The sequence below is a fragment of the Oncorhynchus keta genome, chromosome 29, assembly GCF_023373465.1.
Source record: "Oncorhynchus keta strain PuntledgeMale-10-30-2019 chromosome 29, Oket_V2, whole genome shotgun sequence".
Taxonomy (NCBI): Eukaryota; Metazoa; Chordata; class Actinopteri; order Salmoniformes; family Salmonidae; genus Oncorhynchus; species Oncorhynchus keta.
In genome coordinates, this window is record NC_068449.1 from 25,684,719 (window position 1) to 25,707,066 (window position 22,348).

The following is a 22,348-nucleotide window of genomic DNA, read 5'->3' on the forward strand; positions in this document are numbered from 1 at the left end:
TTTTATATCTGTGTCCATATTGTCCATGAGTTTGCAGTAGATAGGTCATATGGTTCAAGAGGAAATAGCCTAATTAATGAATAAAAGCATCTAAATCAACAATGGCATTTGTCAGAAATGTACTTTTCCAACTACTTACTTTTTTTCACAACTGCCACTAGTTGTGCCAAAACAGACATATTGACATAAGACTTTTTTATAAAAGTAAAAAAAATACAAAATACAAAATCATGCTGAAACCCTCATATTAAAACACCAATGGTATTCACTAAGTTGATGATGCTAAATATATAAAGGCCACACAGAGGGTCATAGATCATTACAGACACCTGTGTTAATCTGAAGTACCCAAAATGTAATGTGATAAAATAAAAAAAACATTAAAGTTACAAAAGTTCTGATAGTTAACTGGTAAAACATAGAAAGTCACCAGTAATACTGTATACCCTCCCTTTGCAACCCTAGCTAGATTCACCTACATTCAGAAGCCAACACTTTTAAAACAGCCCTTGCGGAGCGCTGACATTCCCAGCCCATAAAAGCAGAGCCGTTTAAAAAGTGCCAGAGGTTGACTTTGCTCAGTGAGGCAGTTAAGGTCAGCCAAAAGTCATCGATTGGATTAAGTGCCTGGATGAAAGCACTTCAATCAATGCCTGCTCTAAATGGTACAGGACAGTGCTCCCTTAAGACAAAACTATGTAGACCAGGGCCGCCGGCAAACTTGTGGCGAGCAGGCATTTGCCACAGCACTTTTCAGTTAAAACAATAAAATAATAATAATAATAATTATTCAACCTTTTTTTAAACTAGGCAAGTCAGTGAAAAACAAATTCTTGTTTACAATGACGGCCTAGGAACAAGTGGGTTAACTGCCTTATTCAGGGGCAAAACAACAGATTTTTACCATGTCAGCTCGGGGACTAGATCTAGCAACCTTTTAAGCTCAGCAAAAATGAAACATCCTCTCACTGTCAACTGAGTTTATTTTCAGCAAACTTAACGTGTCAATATTTGTATGAACATAAGATTAAGTAACTGAGACAAACTGAACAAGTTCCACAGACATGTGACTAACATAAATGGAATAATGTGTCCCTGAACAAAGGGGGGTGGGGTCAAAATCAAAAGTCAGTCAGTATCTGGTGTGGCCACCAGCTGCATTAAGTACTGCAGTGCATCTCCTCCTCATGGACTGTACCAGATTTGCCAGTTCTTGCTGTGAGATGTTACCCGACTCTTCCAACAAGGCACCTGCAAGTTCCTCAGCCCTCACCCTTCAATCCAACAGTTCCCAGGCGTGCTCAATTGGATTGAGATCCGGGCTCTTCGCTGGCCATGGCAGAACACTGACATTCCGGTCTTGCAGGAAATCACGCACAGAACGAGCAGTATGACGGGTGGCATTGTCATTCTGGAGGGTCATGTCAGGATGAGCCTGCAGGAAGGGTACCACATGAGGGAGGAGGATGTCTTCCCTGTAACGCACAGTGTTGAGATTGCCTGCAATGACAACAAGCTCAGTCTGATGATGCTGTGACACACCGCCCCAGACCATGATGGACCCTCCACCTCCAAATCGATCCCGCTTCAGAGTACAGGCCTTGGTGTAACGCTCATTCCTTCGACGATAAACGTGAATAGCACTTTTTGCCAGTCCTGTCTGGTCCAGCGACAGTGGGTTTGTGCACATCGGTGACGTTATTGAGTAGACATAATTCCAAATGATTAAATCCTTCCAATAGAAATAAAACAATTTAGTTATGAATTGAAATTTAAATGAATGAGTTGAGTCTTCACATGGGGTGATTTCACTGAACAACAAAAGGGAATATTGAATGATCCCCAATGAGCCATCGCATTGCCCAAAAACATTTTCAACATACATCTGTAAAATGATAGTCTAGAAACTAAAGCTTTGGTTGTCTTCCTCTCAGGCTTCCATGTCTTCTCCCTGGACCTCCTCAATGTCCACCTCTTGAACATCAGACTGAGGTGGTCCAAGGTCATTGATGACTGTCTTCAGCTCATCTGCAATGTAGAGACCGGTGTGTCTGTTGTCCCTTGCCTGTGCTCTTGTAGAATACTGGTTGAGGAGTGGAGATGATGTAGTTAATTATTCCTTGCCCACGAACATTCGACCACCCATCAAAGATGATTGCAATACAGTCTGCTTTCGCTATGATTTGCTTGACCTTGACTTGAACTCTGCATCCAGCAACTGAGTAGATAAAGCATGTCTGGTTGGAGGGGTGTATGCTGGGCAAAGAACATTCCGAAATCTCTTCCAATACACATTGCCTGTGAGCATCAGAGGTGAACCAGTTGCATGCACAGCTCGTGCCAGACATTCATCAGCCTTTCTCTAACTACGTTCCTCCTTTGAGTCAGAAAAAACATCTGATTCCAGGAGGACCATGAGCTGTTGCGATCGATAAGGTGTCCGATTCATCATTTTCACTTGGAATAGAAGTAGAGGGTTTTTCAGTCTGCTGAACTGTAGCCTCCCTACAGTATGTGCACTGTCCCATCTGGCCAGTGGAAATTAAGCAGTAACATTAGGAATTTCTAACCTAAGCCAATTTATTTGTGTCAAGAAAATGTGAATGTGATCAAATTTGGTTAATATTCAAACTTAGGTTTGCTAGGCTACCAAGGTCTTTTCAATCCAATAGGCTAGACTGTGTTAACTTTTTAATTACAGATGCATAGGTCTACATGATGCAACCCTGCATAAAGCAAGCTCAGCCATGATAATTATGTTTTCAAGTCGCAGTTGGGTCATTCCACCAAATTGGGTGCTTTTTGATTAACATTTTGTTTCACCCAATTTTAACATGGTCATAAATGCAAAAATGTTCATCTTAATAAAACATGTTGTTTTCCCATCTCAAGATGGGGCTGACGTGTTATGCTCAACCCACTCAGTTTTCCAAAATAAAACACCAGAAAATGGCAACAAAAAAAGAGTAAAACAAGCTCACCTGCCTTTTACACTAGGACTTGACTATAAGATAATGTTTCTTTAGATTTTTTTTTTTAAAGGAATAGTTTCACCATATTAAAACCAGAGTTCAGTTCATGTAACAGTATTGACCTTAAAATTAGAATATTTGTTCTCCATCAAATAAATAAATCGCCAGAAATGACTGTGATGGTGTAAACATGGAGAAATGTTGTGGTTTACGCAGGTTAAAATCTTCCTAGAGGGTGCAGGGGAACCTGTCAAACGCAGTCTTTATTCCTAGAAAAAAAAAGTGATTTACTGCACTTTCCATGTGGTCTATATTAAAAGTGCACTTCATTTAATATATCGGCTTTTCAATAGTTGTGCACAATCTCTACTTAAAATATCAAAGGGATGCAAAAGGCACTCATTTGTGAAAGAACCTAGTTGTCTCTGTAACGGAATCCCCTCAGTTAGTCTAGTTTTAAATAGAATTGATAAGTACAAGGCAGCTGCAGTTTGACAGGGGTTTTATCCTCCCTTGGTCCAGGATTTTTTTTAAACTATGTGACCTGGTTAGAAACACTCTGATCCCATCATCATAGCCCATATTAAAACCATTTTACAACTAATTCAGGGTTCATACAGACATTGGCAAGTTGGAATTTAAATTATCATTACATTCTAAAATGTCAGAATAATGTGGACATTTCATGAGTAAATAGATTGGATTCATGATTGGTGATTTTCCTACCTGTAGATGTGGCCGATGCAAGCACACACAGTATATACACAGTGCATTCGGAAAGTATTCAGACCGCTTCACTTTTTCCACATTTTGTTACGTTACAGCCTTATTCTAAAATTGATTCAATTATTTCCCCCCCTCAAACCACACACACACACACACACACACACACACACACACACACACACACACACACACACACACACACACACACACACACACACACACACACACACACACACACACACACACACACACACACACACACACACACACACACACACACACACACACACACACACACACACACAGCGAAAACAGGTTTTAAAATAACAGAAATACCTTATGTACATACGTATTCAGACCCTTTGCTATGAGACTTGAAATTGAGCTCAGGTGCATCCTGTTTCCATTGATCATCCTTGAGATGTTTCTACAACTTGGAGTCCACCTGTGGTAAATTCAATTGATTGGACATGATTTGGAAAGGCACACACTTGTCTATATAAGGTCCCGCAGTTGACAGTGCATGTCAAAGCAAAAACAAAGCCTTCCTAGAGCTGTCCGCCCGGCCAAACTGAGCAATCGGGGGAGAAGGGCTTTGGTCAGGGAGGTGACCAAGAACCCGATGGTCACTCTGACAGAGTTCCAGAGTTCCTCTGTGGAGATGGGAGAACCTTCCAGAAGGACAACCATCTCTGCAGCACTCGAAAAATAACGACGTCATTGTAGAGTAGCCAGACGGAAGCCACTCCTCTGTAAAAGGCACAATAGCCTGCTTGGAGTTTGCCAAAAGGCAACTAAAGGCCTCTCAAACCATGAGAAACGAAATTCTCTGGTCTGATGAAACCAATATTGAAGGATTTGTCCTGAATGCTATGCGTCACATCTGCAGGAAACCTGGCACCTGGCACCATTCAGCAGCAGGGACTGGGATCGAGGGAAAGTTGAACGGAGAAAAGTACAGAGAGATCCTTGATGAAAACCTGATCCGGAGCGCTCAGGACCTCAGACTGGGGCCAAGGTTCACCTTCCAACAGGACAACAACCCTAACCACACAGCCAAGACAACGCAGGAGTGGTTTCAGGGCAAGTCTCTGAATGTCCTTGAGTGGCCCAGCCAGAGCCCGGACTTGAACTCGATCGAACATCTTTGGAGAGACCTGAAAATAGCTGTGCAGCAAGGCTCCCCATCCAACCTGACAGAGCTTGAGAGGATCTGCAAATAATGGGAGAAACTCCCCAAATAAAGCTGTACCAAGCTTGTAGCATCATACCCAAGAAGTCTCAAGGCTGGAATCTCTGCAAAATGTGCTTTAAAAAGTACTGTCTGAATACTTATGTATGTGATATTTTTTTGTATACATTTTCTAACATTTCAAAATAACAGTTTTTGCTTTGTCATTATGGGGTATTGTGTGTAGATTGATGGGGGGGGATATTTAATCCATTTTAGAATTAGGCTGTAATGTAACAAAATGTGAAGGGGAATACTTTCCTTTTGAATACTTTCCGAATGCACTATGTCCATGTAGCAGTAGCATTCATCTCACCATTTCACATGAAGGGTTATTGTATCATGTTTTTAGAACAACAAAATGACCAAAAAAATAGGTTAATTTTGTAAAGGAAGGTTTTGTACGGAAAGCCAAGTTGAAACCAACATTCAATGTTGTCATCCTGATAATAGCTGCACTTGGTTTTCACGCAAAAAAAACGCAACAGAGTAGCCTAACACCTGTCAACTGAAACAGCAGGAAACAAATGAAAGCAGCAACATCTCTCACAAAAACTGATCACAAATGAAAATCACAGATAATTATAATTGGAGCAGAAGAACTAAGATACAATAAATGCAATGAGTTTTCAACCACCAAATTGAGAAATTATTTTCAGGGGCTCCAAATTCAAAACCTTCAAGCACTTCTAGCACCTTGAGCGAACCCTGTGATTAATCACGGTCATACCCTACACAGGGATTGACATTAAGGTCTGAAAAGCACTTGACCATCAGGCAAGTCAGCAGTATTTTTTGGCTGCCCAAAATTATGGTTACTTGCCCAAAATTATGGTTACTTGCCCAAAATTATGGTTACTTGCCCAAAAATGTGATAAGTTGTTTACACGCAGAAATGCCACAACTTATCGGTCACTTAATTACACAACAGGGAGGAATTACGCTTTGGTTCTATTTTAAAATATTGAAATCACAGCTCAAGCGCAATAGGATAGTGGCTTGCAAGCTGCTCGTCCTGAGCAAACTTTGGCTTTCGGTGTAGTAGGTAAAAGACATACAGCTTTAGCGACACCCCAGGGTAGGACTTTATTAAGACTCGCACACATAGCACCAAATGTAACATCTGACCACCAACATTTTTCACATGATTCTAAAATCGGTACGCACTCGGTCCACAAATTACGTTCAGAGGTGCTAAGTAATCTTGGCAAGCAAACGCAATTGGTGAGCACTTAGGTCACTGGAATTATTTTCAGTTTTATTGTTTTCAGGTATAACATTTTTTTTTTATCACCTGCCTTAATGGGGTAACCACAGAGCAGGGTCAACTTGCCCAGTTGTCATAAATTGTCCGCCTTTCACTTTAAAAATGGGAATAACGGTAACCAGAAACAATATCACCAGGGGAAACTTTAGAGCGGGCTCAAGTTGCCCGACTGCTCAGTTCAGTTTGCACCAGGCAATAGGGCAACCCTAAATGTCTCTTCTACAACTTAGGTTCCAGAATTTTAGCTGGTTACCATCAGGATAAAAAAAATCTCCCCACCATTCTGAGACCTGTGGTGCTACCTCTGATATAGACATCAGGCTGCCGAGTCACAAATCTTCGCCAAGACTGGCTGCTCTCTCCTGACTCAAGTGTAAAGTGTAAGTGTAGAGACTAAGGAATCTAGACTAGAGGAACACTTCAAATTGTAACAATCTTTCTAGCCATGCCTCTGGTTTCCACCTTTCAATACAAGCTTGATGGATGGATGACAGATTGAGTGGACTAAAACAATCTTTAGTGTCTTAAACGCACAAACAGGCTCTCAAAGGACCCCCTCCCCCCTTAAGTAGTGCCCAAACCAACAGTGCACGAAAACAGAACAGAACACACACACACACAGGGGATGAAAGACACCACACTAATGACAAGGTACTACTCTGTCCACTTAATGCTTTAAAGATTGAGCTGGGGAGCCCTTGAGCCTCTGCCCCTCCCAATCCCACCACAATTAGCCAGGCCTGAGAGACCTCTAGCAGCCTGCCACATCTTCAAGCGATACAGCTCCAAATGAAAACAAAAGAGGCACACACACGCACACACCAACACTGGTTTCCTTTAATCATCCTCTGACTACGAGATCAGCCACATGTTAAAAGAGCAGCATATTAAAAGCCTAACATAAAAACTATTCAAAATGTAGGCTAATACTGATTTTTCCCATTCCGGACATCCACATGACAAATGTACAACAACAAACTAACGTCAGTCAATAAAACCCTTTGATCCGTTAATTTGAAAGAATATGTTTCAAGACGATTTTGATCACGGAATGGTGCGTCTTTTAAAACGAACCCCATCTTATAATCCATTCTTCTGACAATAGAAGGTCAAGATGACGTTTCTGTCTTAGTGGCCGCACACTTACCCATCCCCTCCTTCGACTAACACTTCACCTTTCACCTTCTCTCTACACTCCCCAGATGCCCACTCCCATGAAAATCAATCCCCTTCACCACATCAGAGTCAACATACTCCTCATCTCTCACACCTATGAAAACCCCCACATCTTGACATTTCTAGAAATAGAAGATAGGGTGAAGTGAGTGACAGTGGAATATCAAAATGAGAAAGTAGCAGTAAGGAATATTTCCTATGCAACAAACAGTATATATATATTTTTTTAAAGCATCTACAGAAAAGGCATCCGCATGCTTCCCAACCAAAACAGTTCGGAAGAGTTTGTGCATATATTATGACACACACTTGTTCGTTTCACCTAGCCGACTTTGGCTAGCCGCCAGCCGAACTGAAGCATGCGGACGCCTTAAGCGACAGGTTTGCTCACCGTTCTCCTTCTCCTCTTCGGGGGACTTGCTGATGGACTCTGGGAGGCCCAGGTTGGCTGCGGTGGGCATGGGCCCTAGGAGGGAGACCAACGATGGGCCTCTGCGTGGAGGTCTTTCCTCGTGCCTCTCTCCACACCCTTCCTCTTCCTCTCCAGGGAGAACCTGGTCACACAGGTCCTTGTTGAGATGCTGGGCCACAGCTTTCAGCTCCTCGTCCTCCCTCTCCTGCCAGCCAGGAAGAGATATTTCATAAATATATATATATATATATAAAAAAATATATCATCATCATCATCGTCATCATCCTCTTTTTCCAGGGGATCTAGGAGGGGGAGAAAAAGAACAAGACATGTACTTCCTTTTTGTCATGAAACTGACAGCTAAATTATCTGACATGATGCAGAAAATTATTTCCTCAATAATCCTATGGTACTATTAAGCTGTCAAAGTATCATCATGATGACAGCCATCTTAGTGTTGATAAAAGCCCAGTGTGTGTGTTAAAATTTGGACTCCCAGCCCAGGCAGAGGAGCAACAGGCCTGCCAGTCAGACAGCCAGAGGCCTCCCCTGCTGAAGGCCATGCAGTGGACAAAAATGCAACACAACCAGCTAGAGGGGTGCAGATGGTTAGAGAGTTTAGCCCATTACAGTTAGACAGCAAAGGTGCATCATAACATTCTCATTTGCATTTTGAGTGAACATCAAATTTGGTCACCTAAAAAAACAATTTCTGTGTATTTAGAGAAGTTTCAGGCTCTAGTGACAATAGAGTGGCAGAATACGGAGATATTCCCTCCTCCACATGGGGGTTCTAGCTGGAGGACTGGCATGGCTGACGAGCGCAGAAGGACCCATCTGTGCCGTACCTGTTTTTGCATAGGACCCATACATCACTCTCAACTTGGGCCGGCTCTGCTCCATCTCAATCTCATCCTGGTATTCATGGATCTCGCCTGTTGAGATAAAACCCAAACAACTCTGCTGACTCCACTCTAACTTTATACTCTTTGGAACTTTATGAAGAGTTTAGTTCAAACTTGACTAGACACGGATCATAATGGTACCTTGAACATAACCAATCTTCTTCTCCAATTCTTCCTCAAGCTAGAAGAAAAAAAAAGACACAAAAAAAGAGCAGCATGTGAATGAAAAAAAGACAACCGTACCACATTGGGACAAAACACAGGTTAAAACACGGGACAAGGTAAGTAAACAAGGTCGGTACAGTTGTATCCTCTCGGCAGTTCCTCCTCACCAGCTTCATTCTTTTATTCCTCTGGCCATCGATGAAAGAGGGCGGGTCACATTCCTGGTCGAGATCCACTTTTATGAACTCCTCAATGGTCAGCTGACTGTTGGGCGTGTCCTCAAACTCATTCAACCTGAACCATGAGAAAGAATAGTGTTAGTGTACTCCTCATAGAGATTAGTGAGAACACACAAGACTAATCAGATTTCCTTTGGAGGATGCTGTAATATACTTCTCAAGCAGCTCTCACCTCTTTCTTAGTGTGGCCTCACACACCTTCCCTACACTGATGATTTCTTTGATGGTACAGCGGAACTTGTGCATGCGAGCAGCGACCAACAGGGCTGAGAACACAAACAAACGCACAGGTGAAACACACTATCCATCCCACACACCTTGCCAACACTTACATTTACAAATGTACTCACCAAATGTTGTGTAATATTCATGTAATAACGTCATAATACCCTATTAATGATAATCTAAGTCATTAGATAAATCATCAATTCAGTTTTACAGTAACCCATGCTACTGTGCATGGAGTCAGTTACAAAACGTAATGTCTGTTTAAAGACGGATGTACGATTCCGTTTTTACACAAGCAGTTTGAATTATCTGACGTTCTAGTATCTGGCTTTTAGCAATCCCACAGTCTCGCTCACACATTCACTTCCTATTGAGTAAGAAGCTCATCTAAACTTTTCCATCCTTCATGTAAGCGAATCCTCTCAATGATTAATGATAAGCAATTAATTATTCAGATATTGCAGCTGCAGAGGAGAGAAAGGGAGAAAAGTGAAAATAGGAGTGTAAATGTCCACATGCCCGGGGAAGTTGGCTCTTCAGTTTCAGGATGTCTTGCCAGCAATACATCCGAGCAGGGTTCTGTTCAGGTCCAGTAAGTAGGGAACAGACTGCAGTATACACTGACGCTGATTGGAGGCTGTGGTTACTTATGAGCATTACTTGTGATTAGTGGTCACCTATTAACAAAGGTCACCTGTGATTGCAGCTAATTCTGATTTAGGATTACAGTTCCCTATAGTGTGGAATACCAGTGGACATGGTTCCCCTGTGGTTTCTGTTATTTATGATGAGAGTTAGCCTACCTGTGATTGTGGTGCTAACGTGTGGTGTGATTTAACTGTTGCTCATGGTTACCTGCGCCACACAGTCCTGATGGCCTCCGTCCAGTGTGAATCCAGTCCCTCTTCATCCTCTGCAGCTGTCGCAGTGCTGTCATGGACACCTCATGGTTTTTCTCCCCAAACTCCAGCATGTGAGCAAAGCAAGGGATGCACAGGCAGGGGTCTAGAATGAGAATGATACACTCTTCAAGATCCAACCAAGACAAGCAATATTAATATGCTAATATATACATTGCAGATGTCTCAATGTTATACAGGGTTTTACAACTCTGTGTAGACTACATTGATCAGAAAGTGGTATGTCTTCTTTAATGAAAATATAATAAGTACTGGATATCGTCATACCATTCCCAGTGGATCACATTGTGACCAATAAGAACAAATAGTTACACTTGGATCAAATGATCTCTTAGTGTACAGTTGGGATAGAGAAAGCATGGTGTCAAAATTGTAGGTGCGCCCATGCAGCTGGGGATCCGAAGTGCCCTGTGAGAGAAAGACCGCCAGAGTTCGAGTGGGGCAGAAAGTTTCCTATGCTCAGGCAGTGAAGAGAGTAGAGGATAGCCCAAAAGTGAGTGATTTGACAGGGAGATAGATAGCAGATAAATATTTGGTGCAAGTAATTTAAGTACAGAAGATCTACAGGAAGTTGAGAGAAGGGGTTCCATTCTCCCAGGCAGATGGATGGGATCATTTAGGACCGAAGTACTGGGATGGTGTGGTGGGTGTTTGTGGATAGTGTGTAGGTATAGGGTTAGATGACTGTGCAATTTTCCCTATTCCCCTTTTGTTTGTGACCAAAATGTGCAGTCCGCACCCCAACCTGCGTCTAGTCTGACAAAAATGTACATCAAGAAGACAAATTATCCCTTTGGCAGCAGCAGAGCCCTCTGACTGGTAATAGGATATGGCCAGACCCCAACCCCTGTCCCTAACCAACCTCTTCGAATCTAACATGGCTGCTGGGCTGGCTCTGTTCAAGTTAATGAAGTAAACTTCAGGAACTATCCCCTCTATGATCTAACGCGCCCACAGTCCCCCAAGGTAAACACCAGTGTGGTCTCGTGTGCTCAGATTTTGCACGTGCCATGCATCCAATACATGTTTTTTTTTTAAGTGGTGCGGCTGATGTTAACTCGGCAATACAAAAAAGGAAATAAAGTTTAAAGCTCAACTAATTTTGCGACATCCCAAACTTTGTCTAATTTCTGACGAGTGGAGCTATTACACAACTAAATCAATCGGATATGACATGAACAGTTTAAAGCAAAATTACACAGTGATTACACAAACTATAATCAGTTATTTAAAAAAAAAAGTAGGCTATTATTACATCAGAAACAATGATCGGGTTATATTCACTGTAACAGTTTATATCAGTCGGACGCTGCAGTGAATTTGAGTGGGAGCTGGTGAGTTCCTTAATTTTTTTTTATCTGGTGAGTGGCTTGGGGGAGGCTCTTCTGGGCTTCTGACGTTGACGGTATGTGTAAATCTGATTTGTTGGCAGCGAGCTGGGCGTCCGAGAGGATTACACCAAATATATAAAAAAAAATAGACAGCAACTAAAACTCTCGCCCCGAAAAATGACCATTCACATCGTATCCAGACTGCAGCTAATGAGTAGCCCACGCCTTGTCCTAGTTGATAAGTAGCTTTTGGAGAAAAACATCTGCCAGTATTTGCTCAGGAAAACAGCGGACTATATATGGATTTACCATCTGCTCGAAAAGCGAGAACATAATACGTTTTGGGGAGACAACTCTGCGGCAACAAGAGGATGAAATGAGAAAGAGAAAAAAAGTATTCAGCTTGAAGTTGGAATACAACCCAATTGGACGGATATTGTTTATGTTGCTCTTACAATTGATTCGGGGTTAGTAGACTTCATAATCGCTGAATTTATGCAGCATAGTTCTATAAATGACACGATTTGTGTATCAATTGTCAACGCAGAATAATAGCTACTACAGTAGATCAGAGTTCGTGGTTTATTTATAGGAAAGGGATCAACGCTTTGTGTGCCGATGCCAACAGCAGATTGCAGGTTGCTCCATCATGGTCGGATCATGAAGTGTTTGACTTTTTTACTCTTACTTCCAGAAACACTGAAAAAGTCTAAAAAGACTGGGAAACACACAGGCAGTTTACCAGTATGCTATGAGATTCTAACCCTGTCCCTGAAGAAGAAGATGGCTGCAGAACTGTACCCTGCGACCACCAATCTAACCAACAACGGTACTACGGTGACCGCCAGTGACAAGAAAAGCGATGCGCAGGTCACCCAGTCAACAACCACTGCAACAACACCGACCACCCAGCAAAACATAAACAACAACAACCTCGATCCTCCCAGCTGGCAGTCCTCTCACCCCACGCTACGGGAGAGGTAGTCTCAACTATTTACTTATTCATTATTTCTATTTAGTAAAAGTTTGACTTGGTTTACAATAGCCTATGTCGTTTATGTCCATAATTAGAATCACATCGTGCAGGCTATAATATATGTATGACTGGCAAAAAAACAAGCCCTATATGGAATATCCCAAGTTGTCATTATACCTAATCATTATACCAAATCTTCTCCCTTCTAGGAATGCCTTGATGTTCAACAATGAACTCATGGCCGATATACATTTAATTGTTGGTCCCCCTGGTGAATCTCAGAAAGTACCAGTGCACAAGGTAAGCTCCATCTCCAGTTGAAAAAATAAGTTTACTTTTCAGAACCATCACAAATATGATGAGTGACTAATGTGTCCGTTTGTCTTTCCCTCCAGTATGTGTTGGCAGTGGGTAGCTCCGTCTTCTGTGCCATGTTTTACGGGGATCTTGCAGAGGAGGAGTCCGAAATCCATATCCCAGACGTGGAACCTGCTGCCTTTCTAATTCTGCTGAAGTAAGCCACTCGCTCCTCATACTAAACCAATACTATACATGACAAGCACAATGTCACTTCAAAATAAATGATTACTCTGCCAAAGCAAGACGGGTTAAGTGCCAAAATGCTATAGCACCAAAGGGCATGGGCAGTAGTGTAGAGCACTGTAATTTCAGGTTTCTTTGTTCATCAAATATTCAAAGCCAATGATTTACCCGAAGGTAATAGGCAGAAGAGAACATAAAATGGCTCTTTTTGTTGTAGATTCTATAACAATGTAATCCGAAACCAATGCAATGAGACATTGCTTATTTTTTTATCCCCTTGAGAAAATAGGGCAAGCTGTGCCAAGTCCTCTACCTCTTTTCTTCAAAAGAATATCTATCCCTATTCTCCACATGCTGGTCTGCCTTCTTTACTAAACCAGAATCTCATTCTCCTCCTCCATTTTGTTCCCTTCAGTTACATGTACAGTGATGCGATAGACCTGGAGGCGGACACCGTGCTGGCTACCCTGTACGCTGCCAAGAAGTACATTGTACCAGCCCTGGCCAAGGCCTGCGTAACCTTCCTGGAGACCAGCCTGGAGGCCAAGAACGCCTGTGTGCTGCTGTCCCAGAGCCGTCTGTTTGAGGAACCTGAGCTGACACAGCGCTGCTGGGAGGTGATTGACGCCCAGGCCGAGCTGGCCCTGGGCTCCGAGGGCTTCTGTGAGATCGACCTGCAGACCCTGAAGATCATCCTGCAGAGAGAGACTCTCAACACCAAGGAGGTGGTGGTCTTTGATGCCATGATGAGCTGGGCCACAGCTGAGTGTAAGAGGCAAGGACTGAGGGCAACCACCCACAACAAGAGATCTGTCCTGGGCAAGGCACTCTACCTGGTGCGCATCCCCACTATGACCCTGGAGGAGTTTGCTGATGGGGCGGCACAGTCAGACATCTTGACACTGGAGGAGACTCATGACATTTTCCTGTGGTACACAGCGGCCACCAAGCCAAAACTGGACTTCCCACTGGCACAGAGGCAGGGCCTGGCGCCCCAGAGGTGCCACCGCTTCCAGTCGTCAGCCTACCGGAGCAACCAGTGGCGCTACAGGGGCCGCTGTGACAGCATCCAGTTTGCAGTGGACAAGCGGATCTTTATCGCTGGACTGGGTCTGTACGGGTCAAGTGGCGGAAAGGCTGAGTACAGTGTCAAGATTGAACTGAAGCGGCAAGGGGTGACCCTAGCACAGAACCTGACCAAGTTTGTGTCGGACGGATCAAGCAGTACATTTTCTGTGTGGTTTGAACACCCAGTTCAAGTGGAGCAGGATGCCTTTTATACGGTGAGTGTCGTGCTGGACGGGAATGAGCTGAGCTATTTCGGCCAGGAAGGCATGACGGAGGTGCAGTGTGGAAAAGTGACTTTTCAATTCCAGTGCTCCTCGGACAGTACCAACGGGACTGGGGTGCAGGGGGGACAGATCCCGGAGCTGGTGTTCTATGCATAAGCTGGATTGGTAGAGAGCATATAGACCATTCTGTACATCCATATGTTGCAGCCTTATAATGTAGCATTAAGACACTAGAGTGTCAGACTAAACAATATACTATTTTTAAGTCAAGGAACGTTTTATCTTATTTATTTAAAATAAAAATGTTATTTGTATTATTTTAATTAACGCTGCAAAAAGCAGTCCCTTGTAAAAAGTCATATTGCACTTGTGGACAGTCTCTGCAATGTTGTTTTGTACATAAAACACAGTTAAATGGTTTGCAGCTTGATGCTGATCAACCATGATGTTCCTGTTTGACAGCTTACGAACCTGCAGAAAATCATAAACATTTTGTGAGAAGCCACAGAGGTTGCTGCTCATTATTATACAACTCACCTGCATGTGTGAAATCTGTTGTTTTGGTGGGATTATTACTCAAGGGATTATTCAGTGTCTAGGTACACTGAGGAGTGCTTACAACCAAGCTGGTAAAAGTGATGTGGTCAAAACGTCATCATGACAACTTTGCTTCCAAATATTTGTTGTAGTGAAGTGACCAATTTTATCTCAGACTTTTAATGAATGGTAAATACTGTAGGTGTCCTCAGCAAAAAAAGACAACACTTCAACCAACAGCATTTGTCCGAAAACACTCATTCAACTGTATAGTTCTTTGTTTACATAAGAACAAAGGGAGTATGGGAGGCAGATGATAGGTACCTATGGCGGGGGCGTTGATGCAGAGCACTCTGGCCAGCACCAGAAAGGTTCTACCCAGGATGTAAAGATTTACCTGTGGGGGAAAGACAGGGAAGAGATTAAGACCAGAAATACATGAAGGTAGTGCAACTGTCACTGAAACCCACCCTGTCAAGTCCACAATGTCCTCGTAAAGATACATGATCCAGAGTTACATAACATGAGTAGCGCGTGATCAAATCTGGTATAGTAAGTGTAACTTAATGCTTAGCTGGCATACTATCTAGAAAGCCCAGTGATTTTCCAGACCAGGGGATGACTAAAGCTCTAGTTTCTAGCCCAGCTCAGTCTCATTCCTCCAGGCTAACGCTCCAGACCTTAGGGGGTTTAGGTCTCTACCAGACACACTCTTGGGTCTATGGCAGCCACAGTCTGATCTATTTTAGGAGACGGGTCCCGATTAAACATTTGTACACACAACAACTACATCGTTAGCCAAGCACCATAGCAACCAACAGTGGAGGTGTCACATGTCAATCCAGACAGAGCCTGGAGCAGCAGCCTCCACCGGGACCCTGTCCATTTCATAGTGTCCCCAGGGATTAGAGAGCACACGCCTCAGATGATGGGGATGTAGATCACCATGCATTCCCATGGGAGGGGGGTGACTACTGCACTGGCCTGGGTGAGGCTCCACAAATAGGGGATTAGTGGAATATCTACACATAGTACACTGACCCTAGACTGGACAGGCACCCCCATTCCACTCCTACCCTTCAAATACCAGAGGGGTGAGTCAGCTCTTCAAGGACAGCTGGGAGCATAAAAATAAAACTGACCAGCAGTGTCTCTGAGAAATGTCCCTCCACCCTAAACACTGACTTTATATGCATAAAAATGGACCTATATTTATACAGTCCCTGGCTTTAATTACAAAGCACAACATAATGCACGGGCCAACATCCATCTTGTTGGATGTACTACTCATGGTCAATGTGGGTATGGGACCATGTATAATTTTACAACTAAAATAAGGAAACAACTTTGATGTTCAATCATATTCATGTGACTGTTCAATCATATTCAGAAACACTTTCATTTCTAGAAATTAGGGATAAATGTCAAAGTGCAAAATCTCGATCACAGGGTTGAAAAAAGTACAGTGGGGCAAAAGTATTTAGTCAGCCACCAATTGTGCAAGTTCTCCCACTTAAAAAGATGAGGCCTGTAATTTTCATCATAGGTACACTTCAACTATGACAGACATAATGAGGGGGAGAAAAAAAAATCCAGAAAATCACATTGTAGGATTTTTTATGAATTTATTTGCAAATTATGGTGGAAAATAAGTATTTGGTCAATAACAAAAGTTTCTCAATACTTTGTTATATACCCTTTGTTGGCAATGACAGAGGTCTTCAAGAGGTTCACACACTGTTGCTGGTATTTTGGCCCATTCCTCAATGCAGATATCCTCTAGAGCAGTGATGTTTTGGGGTTGTTGCTGGGCAACACTGACTTTCAACTCCCTCCAAAGATTTTCTATGGGGTTGAGATCTGGAGATTGTCATGCTGAAAGACCCAGCCACGTTTCATCTTCAATGCCCTTGCTGATGGAAGGAGGTTTTCACTCAAAATCTCACGATACATGGCCCCATTCATTCTTTTCTTTACACGGATCAGTTGTCCTGGTCCCTTTGCATAAAAACAGCCACAAATCATGATGTTTCCACCCCCATGCTTCACAGTAGGTATGGTGTTCTTTGGATGCAACTCAGCATTCTTTGTCCTCCAAACACGACGAGTTGAGTTTTTACCAAAAAGTTATATTTTGGTTTCATCTGACCTATGACATTCTCCCAATCTTCTTCTGAATCATCCAAATGCTCTCTAGCAAACTTCAGACGGGCCTTGACATGTACTGGCTTAAGCAGGGGGACACGTCTGGCAGTGCAGGATTTGAGTCCCTGGCGGCGTAGTGTGTTACTGATGGTAGGCTTTGTTACTTTGGTCCCAGCTCTCTGCAGGTCATTCACTAGGTCCCCCCGTGTGGTTCTGTGATTTTTGCTCTCCGTTCTTGTGATCATTTTGACCCCACGGGGTGAGATCTTGCGTGGAGCCCCAGATAGAGGGAGATTATCAGTGGTCTTGTATGTCTTCCATTTCCTAATAATTGCTCCCACAGTCAATTTCTTCAAGCCAAGCTGCTTACCTATTGCAGATTCAGTCTTCCCAGCCTGGTGCAGGTCTACAATTTTGTTTCTGGTGTTCTTTGACAGCTCTTTGGTCTCGGCCATAGTGGAGTTTGGAGTGTGACTGTTTGAGGTTGTGGACAGGTGTCTTTTATACTGATAACAAGTTCAAACAGGTGCCATTAATTACAGGTAACGAGTGGAGGACAGAGGAGCCTCTTAAAGAAGAAGTTACAGGTCTGTGAGAGCCAGAAATCTTGCTTGTTTGTAGGTGACCAAATATTTACTTTCCACCATAATTTGCAAATAAATTCATTCAAATCCTACAATGTGATTTTCACTGAGGTCAAGCAGCATGTCTGTGAATGAGGTGGCATATAAGTCAATAAAACCACAAGATAGTAAAAAAAGTGTCACCTCAGGCCAGCAGCATTTGTAAATATATTTAGCGACAGCTTCTGGGGGAATCAACCACCCCGTGACCTCTGAACTCCCCCCAGCACTCACCCCCATTAGCTTCTAGAGACACCCGTCTCCTGCGACCGACACACACCCTGCATCCGTTTCTGTGGCGACAGGTGCACCCATCTAACGGCAGCCAAAGTAGATTTTGAGACAACCCTTTTTAAAAAGCCTCACAATGGGGTTATGGTCACCACTGAAATGGGAAAAAAATAATCCCACACAGTCTGGAGATGAGATTACGGACGACTCCCTCAAAATTGGTCATCATAATAATAACAAATTCCTCAGAGATAATAACAGTCACTTAAAGCAATGCCATTTCAGTAGTATGGGGAAGGAGGGAGGGAGCTTACTTCCAAGGCCTGCCCGTGAAACGTGATGGTTTCATTATGATGTGAAAACTTGGCTGTCATTCATCAAGATCATGGATGTGACCATAGCCTAAATCTTTACCAACAACAGCACCTGTGGGAACGATCCCACTAAATGTATTAATTGATGGTTCCCTGAGCCTCCATCACAAATATCAAGACGTCCCTCCGCTGAGCTACATCAGCTGTTAGACACACTGAACAAGATTTGCCTCGTGTCCTCATTCTCAATTTATCATGTCGGTCCTCTGTGACAGTACTACAGACTGTTCCCCAGCTGTGGAAAAGGAAGTAGAGCTATTTTTACTTGATCAAATACTCCATCTCCAACAACACTGAAACACACACACACACACACACACACACACAAACAATGTAAATAGGGAAGGATTTGCTCTAGCATTCTAGTACAGTTAAATTGTTCACAGCGGTCTAAGGCACTGCATCTCAGTACAAGAGGTGTCACTACAGTCCCTGGTTCGAATACAGGCTGTATCACATCCGGCTGGGATTGGGAGTCACATAGAGCGGCGCACAATTGGCAAAGCTTCGTCCGGGTTTGGCCAAAGTAGGCCGTCATTGTAAATAAGAATTTGTTCTTAAATGACTTGCCTAGTTAAATAAAGGTTACACACACAGAAAAAGTTATTTTGTTGGCATTTACGTATGTCCCCATTACCAGAGAATCATAATCAAAACCTATTTATTTCACTTACTTGCTGTGCTGTTCCGTTGTTCATTTGTTCAGTCGTTTCATTCACAACCAGGATTTCATCATACATGTCAAGCAGTGAAGGTTCAGCTCTGTCTGTCTGTGGCCTCTCTTCTTCTGTGCGCACTGTCACTGTGTCCGTTTCCATATTGTCCAGGTCTGTCTAACATTTCACCTAAAACCTGTTTGTCTACATCGAAGTAGCGGTCCTTGTGCCTAGCATTGAGCATGGTGGCGACACCGTAAAGAGGCTCAGAGAGAATGCCACCGAATCGTTTGTTCACAGCCTCGAGTACTTTTGTAAGTTTTAACCCCACAGTCTGTCGGCAGTTTTGTTGAGCAGGCCTTTCAATGCCATGACAGAGGGTATCACGTCTGCTGCAGATGCAGTTGAGCTTATTTCTCCAGTCAGTTGTTCAAATGGAGCTAGAAGTGTGTTCATGTTTCAAAACATGTTCTCAAATGCCATTGAAATGGCAGCAGCGGTATGAGAACCAGCACATTCTTGAGCTTGCAATACGACTTTCCTCCTGACTAAATCCTCGTCGACCCACTGTGCTGTCAGACTCCGCATGCTCATGGGGCTGACATCGCTGGTCCAAATGTCAGTCGTGATGCTCATGGATGTGAGTTTCAACAATACTGTGTAACTCCAGTAGGGCAATATCTGAAAAATAGTGAGTACCGGCGCTCGACCAGTCGGCGAAAGCGAACATCATCCACAACAGAGAACGGTTGGTTGTCACGGGCAATGAATTCCATTATCTTTGCTTTAATGGATTTCACCTTTCAGTTGTCTCGCTGAAATTCTTACTCATATATGACTGCTCGACTTGAACTTGTTTAGTTGTTGGAAGTGTGCACTTAGTATTTTTCTGCTTTTGTTCTGTGTTGCGCTGTATTTGTGGCGTCATTACATCATCTACTTACGTTATGTAGGCATGAACGTCAGCTTAGACATCGGTTTTGCACATCAGCGTTAAACTAGACATCGGGCCGATGTTGGCATTTTTAGCTAATATTGGCCGAGTCCGATATGCTCACCGATATATTGGCAGCCCTAGTATTGAGCACAACACAACCAGGGCATTAACACAATTCATGCCCAAAACTACTACAACTCCTGGAGATTGATGCTACAGCTAACGTTACAAATATAAAAAGTTTTTATTGTAGTATAAACATTTTGCATTCCCCTTTCACCTCACTCATCTCCTTCCTCTGTTACTCCCCCCTCTGCAGTGTGAAAGGACACGAGGTGTCCTCTCTGTCCTGCAGACAAGGTAGAGGCATGCAGCCACCACGTGGGCCCCCCGTCGGCCCGTTGTCAGGTGTTTACACACAGCCATCTTGTAGAAGTTAAAGGCTGTGTCCAGGCAGTGCTGGTTCAGCTGCAGCTGGTGGCCCAGCGTGTTGATCTGACGTCTCCCTGGAGACACACAAACACAGCCATGTCATTACATAGCCCACACATTCATGTCGTATTCGTACACACCTACACTCAGACGCACCCTCAGGTGCACAATAAACAGAGTAGACTGACAAATATACACACAAATGACAGGGCATGTAATTACTGTAACAGAGGTTCAGGTGTTTCCAGAACCATGTGTCCTCTGTTCGCCTGATGAATTTTGCATGCAAACACTTAAGACATTATACAGAAGCAGATATCCCAGTCAATACACACAAGTACTTGAGAGATGTGTGTGGGAAACTACTGCTGCTGTTGAAGTAATGCAAAATCTTACTGCGCTAAAATATTCCCCCTGCTTTGCTGAACAAATGTCTTGAGATTACAGGGCATGCGCACACCACCAGCATTACTCATACCACTCCCTCCACATTCCCCTCATCTCATCAAGTTGTCTGAAAAACTAAAGACCCTGATTTCTATACAGGCCTTGTCTAAACTTCTTCCGAACCCCAACCAGCATTACCATCTGGTACATTTACTGTGACAGCTGGATAAAATCTAACCACCCTGCCAGGGAGAAGTTGGAAAGCTCCCACACTGGAGATATATTGAGGCCATATGGGTCAACCACAGGACATATGGGATGTTCTCCAGCAATAGGAAAAGCAACCTGTTAGTCATTGTGAGGAGACGTGATGAGTTGGGGCGGGGGACGGGGGACGGGGGACGGGGAGCCGTGCCGGTGGGGAGGGATGATTCCAGTCATTAATCAGAGTGTTGGTGGGTGAGAAAGAGCAGAGACACTGTGGATGTTTATGGAGGAGAGCGTTCCATCACAGCACCACTCTTGTTCTCACAGACAATCCACACAGCATGACAGACCTTTCACACTCACACACAGCTGTATCCACGTCTCGCTCTTTCTCTCTCTCATCATCAGCAGGAGACACATCAGATGACTACAGGTGACTGGGAGATAACAGAGTACAATACTTTTACTCAGCCAAAAGAATTTAACTTCCAAATAGACATGACTAAACAAAAATGACAGGAAATCATCAAACCAGGGAGCACAGACTAATTGAATGTGTCTTACCAGACAAAGGAAATTACATCATCAGCCCTTTCCTGAGGCATTCCAGCACGCAATGGATGTTTGCCTTTGCCAACCAAGATTTGCTGTAGACACACCCTGTTTACCTCCTATTGGACATAAAGGAAATGGGTTGTCCCTACCAAGTTTGTTGGTGAAGGCAAAACCACTTTATAAGTGCTTTTGAAATAAAGTGCTGATAAGGAAGCCACTTACAGAGGGGCAGAGGCCCATGTAAAGCAGATGGTATCAGTTTAGTCTGTCTAGCATGAGGCAAAATGCTTTTTTCCCCCAAGACATAGAAAGACATTAAAACAAAGGTTAATCTCCTAGCACACCTATATTTGCTTGTTATTAGGCCTGTTGTAAGTGCAATTAGTCCTCATGATGCATGCACACCCATGCTTTAGGAATGCAAGTGCAGACCCTTAATGTTGACTCACCGTTCTGCAGGGACTGGGCCCGGGACTCCCTTCCAACACCTTTATAGAACCCTTCTCCAAAAGTTGGGTTCCTTCCAGAGGCTATAGATACAGAAGAATAAGAGACATGACACCCCAAGAGTGTAATCTAACATTTACAAAACAGGCATTCATCAACATCTGCTATAGTTCAATTACAAAAATGGTAATATAAATGTTAATATAGCATTGTATTATATTATTGGACACAAAAGTAGATTTGAGTGTGGTCAACAAACTTTTTTCAGTGTGACAACACCGCATGACAACAAATGGGTCAAAGACAGTGAGCTCATCTCAAACTAAAGTTAATACAACACTGCACTCTAGTGGGGATTCAGGAGAACTTCAAACAGATGTGCCAGAAAAATCCAACCCCACCAGAAAGCCAGTTAACAAGTGACTGTCCTCTCT

General features: G+C 43.3%; 2 protein-coding genes across 2 annotated transcripts in view; one reads left to right on the forward strand and one right to left on the reverse strand.

Annotated features, from left to right (window-relative positions):
* LOC118362594 (transcription factor IIIB 90 kDa subunit-like) overlaps positions 1-22,348 on the reverse strand; it is a 50,079-nt gene that overhangs the window by 21,906 nt on the left and 5,825 nt on the right. Inside the window, exons 4-13 of the mRNA XM_052486326.1 lie at positions 21,917-21,997; positions 20,219-20,392; positions 17,743-17,774; positions 15,245-15,317; positions 10,177-10,326; positions 9,266-9,359; positions 9,022-9,148; positions 8,831-8,870; positions 8,595-8,719; positions 7,764-7,989 (exon numbers count right to left, since the gene is read on the reverse strand). Coding sequence (XP_052342286.1) covers positions 7,764-7,989; positions 8,595-8,719; positions 8,831-8,870; positions 9,022-9,148; positions 9,266-9,359; positions 10,177-10,326; positions 15,245-15,317; positions 17,743-17,774; positions 20,219-20,392; positions 21,917-21,997 — 1,122 coding nt within the window. The remainder of the gene's footprint in view (positions 1-7,763; positions 7,990-8,594; positions 8,720-8,830; positions 8,871-9,021; positions 9,149-9,265; positions 9,360-10,176; positions 10,327-15,244; positions 15,318-17,742; positions 17,775-20,218; positions 20,393-21,916; positions 21,998-22,348) is intronic.
* LOC118362593 (BTB/POZ domain-containing protein 6-B-like) lies at positions 11,683-14,888 on the forward strand. The gene is made up of 5 exons (XM_035743034.2): positions 11,683-12,039; positions 12,267-12,552; positions 12,758-12,848; positions 12,944-13,062; positions 13,507-14,888. The coding sequence occupies exons 1-5, from the start codon at positions 11,949-11,951 to the stop codon at positions 14,537-14,539; spliced, it is 1,620 nt and encodes a 539-aa protein (XP_035598927.1). The 5' UTR covers positions 11,683-11,948; the 3' UTR covers positions 14,540-14,888.